The following is a 13772-nucleotide window of genomic DNA, read 5'->3' on the forward strand; positions in this document are numbered from 1 at the left end:
GGTAGCTACTCACATCGGCCTAGGGTGGATGTGTGCAACAATCTCTCTGACGGCCCTCGCCTGGTGTTAGCCAGAGCCAGAGCCCGCGGCATGTCAGTGACTTGCCGTTGGTCTTTCGCGGCATTCTCCACTCGCACCCAAGTTGCGTGCGAAGGCCAAATGCTCTGCCCGCCGTGTGCATCATTGTGGTCACTGGAGTAGACCTCCGCTCCTGCTATCAAATCTGGCGTTGCACGCAGACGCCCTGGATCATGGGTCGACAAGCTAACGAATGGGCTTACACTTGGTGGCGTTGTTAGCCCCAACGGCCGGAGGAGACCCTCGCGGGAGAGGATATGGAGAGAGGAGAAAAGACAAAGAAGGAATGAGGTGCCTAGAAGAGCTCTGCTAGGCATGTCCCTGCTAGCCAGGAGATACCTAACCTTGACATGGCTGCCATGGCAGGCAGGGCAGGCGGCGAGACTCGCCCAGCTCCCCAGACGTAGCCGAGCCTCTTCAACCGGCACCAGGCTCCAGCAGCCAAAGAATAATGAAATTCGACCATCCCTGCTCGATGTCACTAACAACAAGATGTCGCAGAAGCGGCAGCGGCAGCAGCAGCCACAACCAAGCCCCGATTCTCCGTTTGTATCAGTCACATAGACGCAGATTGGCTGCGGCGGATCAGTGCAGCTCGCAGACCTTGATGGCGCCTCTCGTCTAGTTGACACACATACAGCCATACACACACTAGAGCAAGCAGACATGAGCAGCAAGAAGAGCACACACTACATCAACATCGACGCACACAAGCATACAGGCACCACACACATAGACACACACACACATGGCCGCGGCAACGGGAAGGGACGCTAATCCAGACCAAGCCATGAGCTGGCAGGCGGGCTGCTATCCCCCCGATATCCACATGGCTGTTGGATGCTGGCACCCCTGTCCAACCCCTGTTCTTATTCCTCCACGCCCCCTCTACTTCGGTACCTCTATCGTGTACCTAGCTTTGTCCTTGTACCTGGTCGACATTGCCAAAAGAGCGACCTACATTTGTCTGCACAACACGACCGTGGGCATTTGGACGAACATCTCCCTCTAGGCTCAGGTTTTATCAAGAAGGGTCAGCGACCCATGTCGAGGCCCTCTCTCATCAACTGTCAATGCCTACACCTCCAAGACCAACATCACTGGTCTCATAGCATTAATACCTCTCGTCGTCTCCCTCTACATCGGCACCGCGACCTCGACAGCATTCTTTATCTGATATCATACCTCAGCACCTCGTTGCATGCCCTCGTCATTGTGATTAGACACCTCGACCTCGCTCCTTCACCAGTACAACAACGACCTGTTTCTGCAACGTCTTTTACCCTTCCGTTCACTCCTTGAAACTCCATCGCGGCAAACAACCCTTCTCGTTTCAGTTCATCGCTCTCACCGTCTCTGCAATGACGGCGACGAACGCTCCCACCGCGCAGATGGAAGCCATGTCCGTTCACGAGGGCCTCAACCACCCCGGCCAGTCTCCAGAGCCTCTGTCTATCAGGACAGACATCGCTAGGAATTATTACCCCATGATTCCCAAGCCCACAATCAACGGTCCTCCACAATCATACTACCCCCAACCGCAGCTCTCAGCCCTCAACCAGCCCTTTCACTCACCAGCCATGAGCCAACCTACGATGTGGGCTTCTCCTCGTTCCTCCGTGGACGACTTTGACAACTACTCCTACCGCGCTCCGGCTCCTACATCCAACTACCAGGCCGCCTCTCTCTCGCCGCGCACCTGGCCCGACTCCGTGCAGACGCCTCCTCCTCAGTACGAGGTTCCCTTCCACCACCAGGAGCAATATGACGGCCTCCCCAACGGCCACATGGGCATGTCCCCTGAGGCACTTCGCGACTCCTCCCTCAACATTGCCGTTGACTACGGGAACAACAGTTGCTTCCAACAGACCCTCACAGGACCCCACGACATCACACCGATGAAGTACGGCTCACCTCCCCCAATGACCACGACCTGCGCTCCCTTTGTTGCGTCCCCGGCTTCCCTCCAGGACCAGTTCAAGACAGAAAACCACCCGAGCATGAGTCCGAGCCCAACGCCTTCGGTCTCTGGTCAAAAACCCCAAGCCGCGAGAACCCCTACCAACAGCGGCTGCGGCGATGTTGAAAGTAACGCAAAGTTGAACGAAAAGCGCGAGACCAACGAGCCCTATGCCCAGCTCATCTGGAAGGCTCTCAAGTCCCAGCCCGATCGCTGCATGACTCTTCAACAGCTCTACCAGTGGTTCCTCAAGAACACCGACAAGCCAGAGAAGGCCGGCGGCGACGGCTGGCACAACAGCATTCGGCACAACCTCAGCATGAACTTTGTAAGTTCTCTCCTTCTCTCTCATCTGCATGCAGGGGTGTTCTCCAAGTAGCGCTGCATCAAGGCCCACCTTATCGATCCTTTGCAAAAAATGACCACTGCATAGACTAACACGTCATCCAGGCCTTTGAGAGAATGGAAGAGCTGCCCACGCACGAAATCACCGGCTCCTCAAGCGAACGTATCCCTTCAAAGTGGCATCTCAAGCCCGACTTTGAAAACGGCGTTAGGCCAACCACCCACTACCGCGAGCACCCCCGCAACCCCAACGGCGGTGCCAGGCGCCGCAACACCGACCCCAACCGCCGCCGCGTCGCCAGGACTGCCACCTACCACTCCTCCCCGGAATTCCCAGACCGCACGATGCCCGGCCGCGCCCTCTCTGGACGCCGCGGTGGCCGCGCGACAACCAACGCCCGCGCCGCCGCCAGGGACCTCCGCATCAACACCAGGCTCGCAGAGCACGCTCAGGGTCCCTGGGTTCCCGGCCACAGCTTCGCCGCCGCGCAGATTGAGATTGTGAACCAGCAGGCAGAAGAGAGGAGACGACGCAACCGCGACGCCTCGGCCCGGTTCCACATGCACGCCGCTGAGCGCGAGGCCGAGCTGGCAGCGCAGCAGCAGCAGCAGCAGCAGCAGCAACACCAGCACCACCAGCAACACCAGCCGCCTTACAACTTTGCAGCCGCGCACTACGCCATGAACAACATCGCCGGTGTCTACCAGCACCCCCAACACGCCGCCGCCCCGCAGCACTCTTCCCAGCCCCAGCAGCAGTCCCAGCCGGGGCAGAGCGACAACGTCCTCTACGGCTGGGGAAGCAGCAACGCCAACCAGGGGATGTGAGCGAGCACTTACCTCCCCCCGTTGCTTCTTCCAACATGCATGAGCTCGCCACGCGAGGTGAAGCAGGGTTCTTTGGCCCGTCACTGCTTCTACTGCTGCGTTCGTCTCCCTCATTCATTGTTTCTTTTTCCTTCTTGATGTCACCGCGGCGGTTGGGACCCTGCGGACTGCTACCACTTCCTCTTTGGGCGGCGTTTAGGAGACAACAGGGGTATTTGGGTTGGGTGGGTGTTGCTTTTTTTTTTTCATGTACGGGTGTGTGTGTGTTTCCCTCTTCTCTCTCCATGGGCGGGCATGGGTATCTTTCTGGACAAATCACAATCACAAATCTCGTCTTCACATTTTCTCCTCCTGCGGCACGGACGAGGACAGACGTTGAGAGAGATGGCGGTCTGGGATGAGAGATGGTGTGTGTGCGAGTGGGAAGATGCGGACGGCGCAGCCGATCCCGGATCGGCCCTACCCTCCGCTGGCAACTTTCTCAGAAACGATCATGTCTACTTTCTGCTCGTTCTGTATCGTTTGTGCCACGACGAACAGCGTACGTCGGTCCTGGTTGTCGGGTTGCAGCTCCCAGTCGACGTTCCATTCGTCAGACCTACCTACCTACCATCCATCCATCCATCCCACTCCACACACACATCCTCTCTCGTTCTTCTGCCCTGCTGCCCTGAGGAAAAGAAAAGGGCGAACGAACACCTCCCGCCAAGATCGGACCCGGAGCGTTTGGGGGGAAGGGGGAAGAAGATGGATGGGGGGGGGAGGGGGGCGTGTGGTTGGCGCCTCGCACTTCATTTCTCCACACAGCCATGTCCAGGAGGGGGAGGGGAGGGGGGGTACAGTGTCCGCGTTTTGACACTTGCAGGGATTCGCGGGTGTGGTGTCTGTCTGTCCTCGAGAGAGAGAGAGAGAAAGAGAGAGCAGATGGAGCTATTGGAACTAACAAGGCAATGTTGATCGCACATACAAGTGTGCCATTCCATGCTAGAACGCGAGAAGAGAGAGAAATCGGAGGGGAGGGGAGAGAGGGAACGAGGGAAGGGGTGGCGAAAAAACACAATCGGTACTTGCTTTTCATTTTCTGTTTCTTTTCTGCGACGATGAAAAAAAGATGACAAGATGATGGTGGTCTTCTTCTTTCCGATCTCTTTCTTTCATCACACACACACACACACACACCCGCAAAAGATTCTGTGTTTCACGACTTGGCTTTTTCTGTTTTTCTTCCGTGGGGGGGCATCAGTCGAAGGAAAAAAAAACACATCACACACACGCACATCACCATCCATAGAGCGCGTGCAGCCGCTGCTGCAGAAATACCCCCTCCCATCTCCTCTTCTCATGTTATCCTTTTTGGTTCGGTTTGCTTTTGCAATTTTCAAATGTTTCATAGCTCCATCACAGCCTCCACGACGTCTGTACTGATATGGGATGAGAGGCACGTCTGTATTTTTTCCGAAAAAGAATCTAATGAATGACCAAAAAATGATCTGCTACCATTGCTTGGTGAAACTTGCCTGTGAATGTCAATCGCGCGTGGGTGACGCAGTCAACTCCTGCCTGCCTGCCCCGTGTCTATAGCGCGCCGTTCATGTTAGTCACTCCCATCGTAGCAGTCTCCTCACCGCGTTGCAAGGACCACGATGGTACAAACGGTAAAACCATGGCTAGGCTTTGACGTCTGTCTGGTGATGGGTGTGCCAGCGGGCAGAGGAGGTGATCAGAACCACCAGTTGGTGTCGTGGGTTGCTGGTTAGGCTTTGCCAGATCCGATACCCGCCACATGGGTTGATGGGGCTTTGGGAGCACTCGGAGGGTGAGTGATCTGGGAAGATGAGGGCCGGGGTAGAGAAGACGGGGTGGACCAGGGGAGGAGGCAGGAACAAAGAGCAACGGGTGGTGAGGTACAGACACGCCTGTCATCTCCCACGGGCAGCGTGGGAGGGGGTGGGGAGCTGCATCGGGGTGTGGGTGTACAAGATGCTGGAGGACTTGGAGGATCGGCAAGGGACAATAGGAACATACATGAATGACCTTGGTCAGTCCGCGACGCCTTCGGCCGACGGTGTCAATTTGTATGAGAAAGACCGCCCGTTGGAGGTTGAGATGAGACCAGCCCAACCGAGGGTAGGTAATCTTTCAGGAGGGGACGCATGAGGCACTCGACCAGTCGGTGAGATATCGACCAGACCACTGGTTCTCGCCTCAGGTCCCCGAGTTCGGGCTCTACGCCGCAGGGCTGGAGAGAATTGGAAAGGATTTCCTATCGAAAGAGGTAAGGACGTCGACAGTGGGGCCCAGATCAGAGGGGGTAGGAGTCCAGAGGAAGCTTTTCTCGATGTTCCGAGCGAATTGCTGCTCCCTCGTGGCTTGCCAGGGTCTTGGCATGCCTCCTTGGGAGCTGAGGCCCAAAACCATGTATGCGGGGCGGCCTGGTGGTGACAAGATTTGAGATTGCGCAGAATGGAGATGAACCTTCGCAGCGAGTGCCGGGGTTCTTTGCTGGAGGTGGCACAGACATTGAGGGCTGTGGAGGATGGACAACATTGCGCGGGAGGAAGCTTGCCGCCCAGTAGCCGTGTCGTCTATTCGCACTCCGTTGAAGCGTACGCCCCAGCTGCGAGGTGAAGGTACCTTGTCGTGGGAAGCGATGGGAGCATTTGAGTGCTTACGAGCTGAAAGTCAAGACGAGGATCCGCTGGGGTTGAGTGAGAGACGAGAAAGAGGATCGTCTGATGGCGAAGTTACAAAGCCTGGGCAGCGAGGCTGGGCGACAGGGAGCCGGTAAGTCAGAGAGGATATCCGGGCGGTGAATGAGGTCCACCTGCACCAACAGACACCTCCTCGGGTCGAGTATCAGCGTCAGATGTGCAGCTTTCTTTTTCATGGCGCATCGAGTATGTAGGCCGTTTGAGTGCGGGGAGTCTTGGACAAGCTCGCAAGTGCTCCTTTGACGTGGAAGCGGCACCAACTGCAAGCCATGTCTCTCTGCAGTCGGGTGCGTGCGGTCGGGTCTGATGGAGCGAAAGATAGGATTGCAAACAGCATTCCGTGACCCAGATCCGACTTCCGCGAGGACCGCAGATGACCTTGCCGGGAATTTTTGCCATGCAGGCATGGAGAACCATCATTGCACTTCCGTGGTTGGAGACACCTCCCTTGCTCATCGCCCATTCAGGGTGATAAGGCGCTTCCATATTTTCTCCAACCTACGTGGTCTGCCATTGGGTGCCAGACTGTCGGGACAGACCAGGGAGGGTCATCTTTCTCCTGGCATCGCGTATCCCAACTTAGCTCGCAGCCCGTTGGCGTTGGGCGGAGGTTGCGGTAGTAGTAGGTCAAGTAGGTGGGGGCTAGCCAGGTCGCCAGGCTCCTACGTGCGCTTGAGGTTGGAGGCGCGCCGTCCCCCCTGGCTTTCAGAGTCCGAGGAAGGCCCAACAATGTGAGTTGTGGGAGGAATCTAGCTTCAAACAGGCGATAGACGCGACTGCCCTTCCGCATCGGTGCTCATATACCGACACAAGAACTAGCTCAAACGGGCGCCGCAAGTCTCTGTAGGCGGCAATGTTGGACAGTTACCGACATCTCGGTGCGCGATTCTTGGTACGGTAATGCAGAGAACTGGTCCCGACCCGAGTCCGGGTTTGACCCGGGTTTGGCCAAGAGTCACGGCGGTAAGTGGGATAGTCAGTAAACGCGAGGGGCACAGCACAGATGCAGAGCGTCTGTGAGTACATCCGTACGTATGCTATCTGTCCCCAGCCTTGTCGTACCCGCGGGCTTTCGCTGAGCCAAGAGGCCGCGTATGTTACGAGAACTTGCCGCTGAGTGGTGTGCCGGATGAGATCCTGGCCTCCGGAGGGGATGTGAGGCTGTGATTGGACCTGGCGATGACAAAGGAGAGCGGAACCCGCACAGTCAGGGATCTCCAAGTCCGAGGAGGCTGCAGTACCCAGGCTGTATCGCCAGCGTGGAAGGTACATGGCACAGTGGCACAAACGAGTGTCTGCGATGAGGCGGCTGGGAGCGGTTGGCATGAAAATGAAGCTCGAGATTGGCCATCATTTGGGATGAGGAGGGCGGGCGTGGGTAGCGGGCTCGATTTGGCCGGGGTTGATGGAGGTCCCATCTTTGGTACGGATACCATCTTGTACAACGCGATATGCCGCAGATATGTCGTAACTGACAATTGTCAATTGGTCTGTCTGCCGGCAACATAGTGGTGGGAAGCGCGCAATCCGTGCGGGCTGCGTTCGTTTGTTGATGGCCGTTATGACAGCCGACTCCTCACAAGTCAGTTCGGGCGCATCAGCACTCGACGTCGAAAAAGAATTGATCTTGCACTTGTTGGGGGTCCTTTTCCCTTCCCTCCTGGCGCCGTGCGGAGCCGGGCCCGTACGCCGATGGCGTCCCACTCTTGCGGCAGGGGCCCCTGTCTGACGGCCCCGGCCGTCCTCTCAGAGCCTGGCAATGACGCTGCGGCCAATCTACTCTCAGCCGTATTGGTGACTCCGAGGCCCCTTCTCTCTTCTCCTCCTCTTTGAATGAAACCCTCTTGGCCTTCGGCTTGCGCGTGCCTCTATCCGCTGTTGCACTGCTCTCAGCGTTGGCTGTCAACCCTCGTTCGGTCCGCCTTTTGCAATCGCTCAGTTCAGCGCATCTTGTGTTTTGGGCTTTTAGACTTCGATTGTACAGCTGGCCGTTGACGTATTTTCCGAAGCCGTTGGAGCGAGACAACTAGCCTAGCCTAGGGCCAACGGTGCAAGATCCCTCGACTCGATCTCGCTTGCAGGGGGAGCTCTCCTCTTAGTCAGGCATCTGCCAACGGCCACCCTTGTTGGTGCCTTGGAGGCTCGGAGTACTTGCGGAACCTGCTCAAAGCAACAAATGAGGCAGTGGTCTCGACGAGGCAGTGGCCCAAAAAAAGACTCGACGCCCATAGGTTCCAGAAAAGACAGATTACTGATCATAGAAAGCTCATGGGCTGATCGAGGGCACCAAAGGAGCACACTTCAAACGGCAACCCCAGCCAAAGGCGTTTTTCTGTCGTTCTCATTCGCGGAAGCTCCACTTAAAAGCGCTTTCCTAATCGGGAAGGATATATGCGGCAGAGATTGCGGTGTTGGCATTGACACTTTGACAGCGGCCGTAGAGCAGTCATGTCAAGGCAGAGTGTGCCACCCAACTCGCTTTTGCCCGGAGTAGCTCTAACGGCCGCTGCTACTCTGTGCTGTGCGTCTTGGATTGTTCATCGCACAATGCGTAGCAGCCCACCAGGGGTTTAGCCTCCTTTCTGACGGCGCCTGCGCTGTTGGAGGCTGGCATGCCGTTGCCGTGAGAATACAGGCCCAACGAGCGTTCGTTTCTTGGTCCGAATGCAGAGCGCCATATTCAGACATCAGGTCGGAGACATCCACAATATTCAGTAGACATGGCGGTCGGCAATTTGGCCTATGGCTGTGCCCTCGTCACATCAGATATGCCTTCGTTGCTTCTCGATGGCGATATTTTGTGATAGAATTTGGATCGCTGGTTATCGAGATTATCTCTGTAGTTGGGGCCCGTGTCTTCACCGTCTCCCCATATCCGTATGGACAAATGCCAGTACAGGTTGGTTGCACAACGCTCGGCACTGTCTGGACTGGGCGTGGCTGGCGTCCGTCGGCCGTGCCCACCGCCTTTTGCTCTCTGGGTCCTCCCTCTCCCGTGTTGATGGGAGGTAATTGGACAGCTTGCCGTAGACAATACGACTTCGGCGTTGCCAGCCGTTAATCACCTTCTCAAGCCGAGGACTCTCCCGCCTGATCGGCCCGGCCGCATATCCTGTCAGGCGGAACGCAACCCCCTGAATGTCACGACGGTCCCGGTCTTGAGCTCAAAGTACACACTATGGACGAGCCCGTATACTGCTCCTCATTATGCCTAATCGTGTAGCACGGCATGGGATCGAGGAACGACGCAGGTAAGCCACAGTCGAGTCTTGTATCGTCGATGAAGGTATGCATCATTAATATCGAATCCAGAGGAAGGTTGTTCACGCCATTTGATCATGCAACAGATCTCTCCATTGAAGTGGCCACAAATACCTTGATTACGATGTCTCCAAGCTGGTGGCCGGCCAAGAATGCATCATCACGGGCGAGGAAGTCGGATGGGGGCAGTGCTCGGCGCACCCATAGATGTATTCGCTCCGCCCGGTATTGTGACAAATTGACAAGATGTCATTGTGAGAATTGAGAAATTCGAGAAGATACCCACGAGCCCAGGACCTAATGCATTGTAGATGATGGAGGGGCCGGTGGTTGTCCACCGTTTGCAATAGAAGACTTGAGGCGCGAGCATACGATTAGGCTCGGTTACCGACAATGCGCGAACACAGAGCCCATACATGAGAACCTCAGAAAGCCGATGGCATCGGTCCTTGATGTTGGCAGAAGTCTGAGAGCCATTCGCCATGGCTGTTGCCTTTCCCTCGCCGACAAGCACGCAATGGGGCACGTCTTGGTCGTGCCTGATTTGAGAGATTCTCTGACTCTCGTGGTCAGATTGCTAGCCGGGGAGACAGCATCCCACTGGCCTGACGCACTTCTGGTAGCAAAGGGTTCTATGAGTTGAAGCTAGTCCTTTCATGCACGCTCTATCGCGTATGAAACGCCATCTCTGGCCCGTTTGCGCCGTAGGCAATGGGAATGCATCCGCTGACCCGAGAAAGATTGATGTTTCGTTGCCAATTGTTTCCTCAGGTCAGGTGCGGGCTGAGCTGGACAGCTTTCTTCGTTAGAGCAGCTATCCACCTGCGGAAAGGGTGCTCTGTGACGTATCTGCATGCCGGTGTCGTGCAGGGTAGACAAGACGACGCTGAAAGTCAACGGGATGACATCCGGTGCAGAATGAAGTCGACATCATCACAGTATTTGAAAGACCGGAGTGGCTTGGCCCGCCGGCTGCATCCTTTTCTGCGTATGCAATGTTGCGTTGTCAAGGCTCTAGATGACAATGTACGAACCGGATTGCTCCCCGTTGCATCGGGATGCGAGTCATTTCTTTTCCCAGCGCAATGCTGCATGGTTCCATCGCGGGCCGGCGCCTGGAAACGAGGCGGGATGCGGGTTGTGCGTTTAACTTCTTCTCCGGTCAAAATTCTGGCCGATGACACGCCGTAGATTCTTGGGCGTATCCTACGTCGTCTGCAAAAGCAATATGTGCTGCAGGCAACGAAGATGACGAATAGACGCGAGTTTCAACGCTGCGCGGTGCTGATAGACGAGACGAACGAGCGCTTCTTTGCCGTGCGAGACACTGTCTCCGAGGTCCCTCCAAATGGGTCGTCCCGTAAGGACACGACAAGGAGCACAGGTTTTGCGAGCGAGATCTGATAGTCCCAATCGCCATCTTGATGCAGATGTAGGAATTGCGCGACATAGCTAGAGTTTGACGTGTATCCAGAGTGCTCGCGTCCAGAGGTTCTCGAACCTCCGCAAGGCGATCAAGGAACTATGTCGCATCTGGAGTTGTGATGAACGTCCATTTCTTCGCAGAATATGCCTCAAAGATTCCTAGGCAGCAACGAGCTTTTCCTTCAAAGGCGTAGCTGCGAAAGACCGTAAGAAGGCTCGCGAATCAGCGACATCGCATCGAGTTACGGCATGCTTCCGTCATTGCGGTGACGCAAAGCCGATGGTTGATTTTGGATTCGGAGTATTGGTCTAATCCCTCGGAATTTTGAAACCGCTGAACAGACACATCATTATCCAGCTTCTCCACGCCGCCGCGAGATAGTAGAAACTGTCAGCCCTCCAGCTTTCGGTAACACTGCATAATGCACAGCCAAGTGCTTTTCGAGAAATGCAAGCCCTAGAAAGGTAAGTAGCTGCTTCGTGTTCGACGTCGGGGGTACGGACAACAGCATCCAGTGTCGGACAAGCGGGGTGTCAACGTGAAGAGCGTGTCGGGCCGTTAGGAGAAACCCCTGGTGAAGAGTGTTGCTGTAGTGCTTCCAGACATCTTGCACTATATGAAGACGACCCTTTAGTATCGGCCAAATCGGATTAATTTGGGTAAGAGCCGCATCTGAGACCGCATCATGGAGCGGTCGATGTCGGTTTCATGCCGGTGATTTCACGCGCGGCCCGTCCGGTTCGGTTCCGGACCCCTTTGATCCTTGGATCTGCGATGTCTAAGTGACCGACCTCCAGGTTCGGGAAGTCGCGTCTCTGGGGTATCTGGGGGAGGACAAGGAAGAAGCTTGGTGCACAATGAGCAGACTGATACTGTGGCTCTCGGTCTTTGTATTCGCCGTCACGCATGTCGGCCGAGAAAAGGCTGAACAGATGGAGTATGTTACGCTCGTATTGAGAAAACAGTGGTTCGATTTTGGGTGTCTGCAATTCGAGTCGATCAGAACTTTCGCTTCTTCCGTGCTGGTCCTGCGGCGGCCTTCCGCTGTAGCTCCTGCTGCAGCTCGTCTCGCTTCCTATTTGCTCTCTCCTGCGAGGTTTCTCGAGTCCTCGCCTGCGGCTTAGATTCGGTCCGATCACGACCTCTATCTTCTGCCTCGGTAGCAGAAGTCTCAGGGTCCTTTGACGCAGGAGCTCTGCCGCCGATGCGACCAAGCCCAGGCTTTTTCAGTGGCTCGGGGGACTTTGAGCGATTCGCGGACCCGCCGATGCGACCGAGTACCCCTTTCTTTGGTGAATCGGTATCCTTGGAAGGTTCGGGGGTATTTGAACGTCGTTTTACACCGCCGATCCGTCCGAGTCCAACCTTGGTAGGTTTCGTGTCCTCTGGCTCGGGTTGACGAGGAGAAGAGGGTTCTGCCACTGATGCGGTAGCATCGTCATCAGACCCTGTTTCGGTTTCCGAGCCATCTGGCTTGGGATCTTCAGGGGCGGGCGGTGGTGAAGGGGTGGGTTGTTGCTTCCTCCCAATCGTTCCTAGGCGAACAGGGTGTCTCTTTGGTTCTTGTGGAGGCACGGGTACACTGTCTGGTATCTGCGAGGTATCCTCATCTTCAGTGCTGTCATCATCGTTTGCCACGTTTGTTGCACGAACGGACCGGTTGCGGTTGGACATGAGATGTGGCGGTGTTGACTGAACCTGGAAGTCATCATCATCAACTGGGTCTCTTCCAGTCTCTTTGTCGTCACGTCGAGACTCGTCGGGTTCGGGAGAGTTCCTCTGCTGGCTGGAGTTCGGCCCTACAATTGGGAAAGTCGACGACTCGTTCTTGGTCCACCAGTCATCCAATGATGGGTCCAATGAGGCATCTTGATGTTGGTACTCGAGACCATTTGAACCGAAGACGTGCCGGATCAGGTTGACGATGTCAGCGTCGTCACCGTCAAGCTGAGCCTTCCAGTCATCGTGGCTGAATGGTGCCAGTCCTTTGACCTTTTCCTCGGCCATCTTCCTCGTCGGCTTCTGCTTGGCCGACAGAACGGTGAAGACGTTCTCTAGGCGGGTTCCAGTAGCCTCGAGCTTGTCGAGAAGTTTCATTATGACAGTGTCCTTTTGCTTCATGATTGCGAGGAGCGAGTCAACCTGACGCGTCTTGGCGGAGTTGGCCTGGGTCAATGGTATGGTCAACTCGGTTGCAAGCGTCGACTGGGGACACTTTTGCAGGTACATGGGCCACACCAAAGGCTTCATGTTGTCCAACTCGCAGGAAATGTGCATGGTCAAGCCGCCTTCCCTAGCTTCTTCCTGGGGGGCCGTTGACAAGCTCAGAGTCGCCTTCTCATGGTCTGGATGGGTGGGGTCAAAGACGGATCTGATTTTGGACAAGAACGCTCGCATATTCCTGGTGCTCTCCGTGGGATCGATTGTGGTCGAATTGGCGAGGCTGCGCATCAAGATGCCTCTGCGGTCCAGTGATTCGACCCAAATATTGGCCAAGTCGGTTACATGGACGGTGTATTCCGCGGTGGAGAAGGCCGTTGAGACTAGGAGGTTGGGCAGGCCAGCTGCGGGAGGCAGTGGTCTCCATACCGGTGGTGTTGCCATGGTGCCGCCGCCGGTCTGACGGGCCGAAGGAGGGGCTGTGTATGGGTGGTACGCTGTGAATAGACCGAGCGAAGCTTCTGAGGGAATGTCTTTGGAGCAACGTTGGGTTTCCTGAAGAGGGTCGCTGCAGACGAAAGCAGTCAAGAGGGATGAAAACGATCTGTTGCAGCGAGTTGAAGCGTGAACGAGGCTGACGGTACGACTCTGCGGTGTAGTGTGTGACGAATAGGTGCTATTCTGGGCCGTTTCAAAGATTGTAGCTCAAGGAAAGGTGTGGGATGCTGTGTTCAATGACCAGACGGGCTGGGCGATAGAGGTGAGGTGAGATTGGGAAAATGTGGCCAGTAGACCATGTGGCACTCTTTCCCGCCTCGTGGAATCGCGTTGGGGACGGTGATGACACGCGGGCGACTGTTATGGCAGGAGTTTTCCTAGTGCAAGGTGACTAAAGGTTGGCAAGTGCCTAAAGTGCGAGTCGGGGAGGTATCACGAAGCGCTTGGCGCGATGTTGTTGCATGTCGAGTTACCGCTTCAGGCAGCCACGTACAGTAGGAGGCAA

The 13772-nt window shown here is 55.9% G+C and overlaps 2 protein-coding genes across 2 annotated transcripts; one reads left to right on the forward strand and one right to left on the reverse strand.

Annotated features, from left to right (window-relative positions):
- Positions 1–1439: 1439 nt before the first annotated feature.
- Foxo4 (Forkhead box protein O4) lies at positions 1440–3211 on the forward strand (the record flags this gene model as incomplete). Its single annotated transcript, XM_037325360.1, has 2 exons — positions 1440–2366; positions 2489–3211. The coding sequence occupies 2 exons, from the start codon at positions 1440–1442 to the stop codon at positions 3209–3211; spliced, it is 1650 nt and encodes a 549-aa protein (XP_037177158.1).
- Positions 3212–11608: 8397 nt separating this feature from the next.
- On the reverse strand, positions 11609–13213 carry CGCA056_v010114 (uncharacterized protein; the record flags this gene model as incomplete). Its single annotated transcript, XM_037325361.1, has 1 exon — positions 11609–13213. The coding sequence occupies one exon, from the start codon at positions 13211–13213 to the stop codon at positions 11609–11611; it is 1605 nt and encodes a 534-aa protein (XP_037177159.1).
- Between the last annotated feature and the right edge of the window lie 559 nt (positions 13214–13772).

This window comes from Colletotrichum aenigma (genome assembly GCF_013390185.1).
Source record: "Colletotrichum aenigma strain Cg56 chromosome Unknown KSG_Cg56_contig06, whole genome shotgun sequence".
Taxonomy (NCBI): Eukaryota; Fungi; Ascomycota; class Sordariomycetes; order Glomerellales; family Glomerellaceae; genus Colletotrichum; species Colletotrichum aenigma.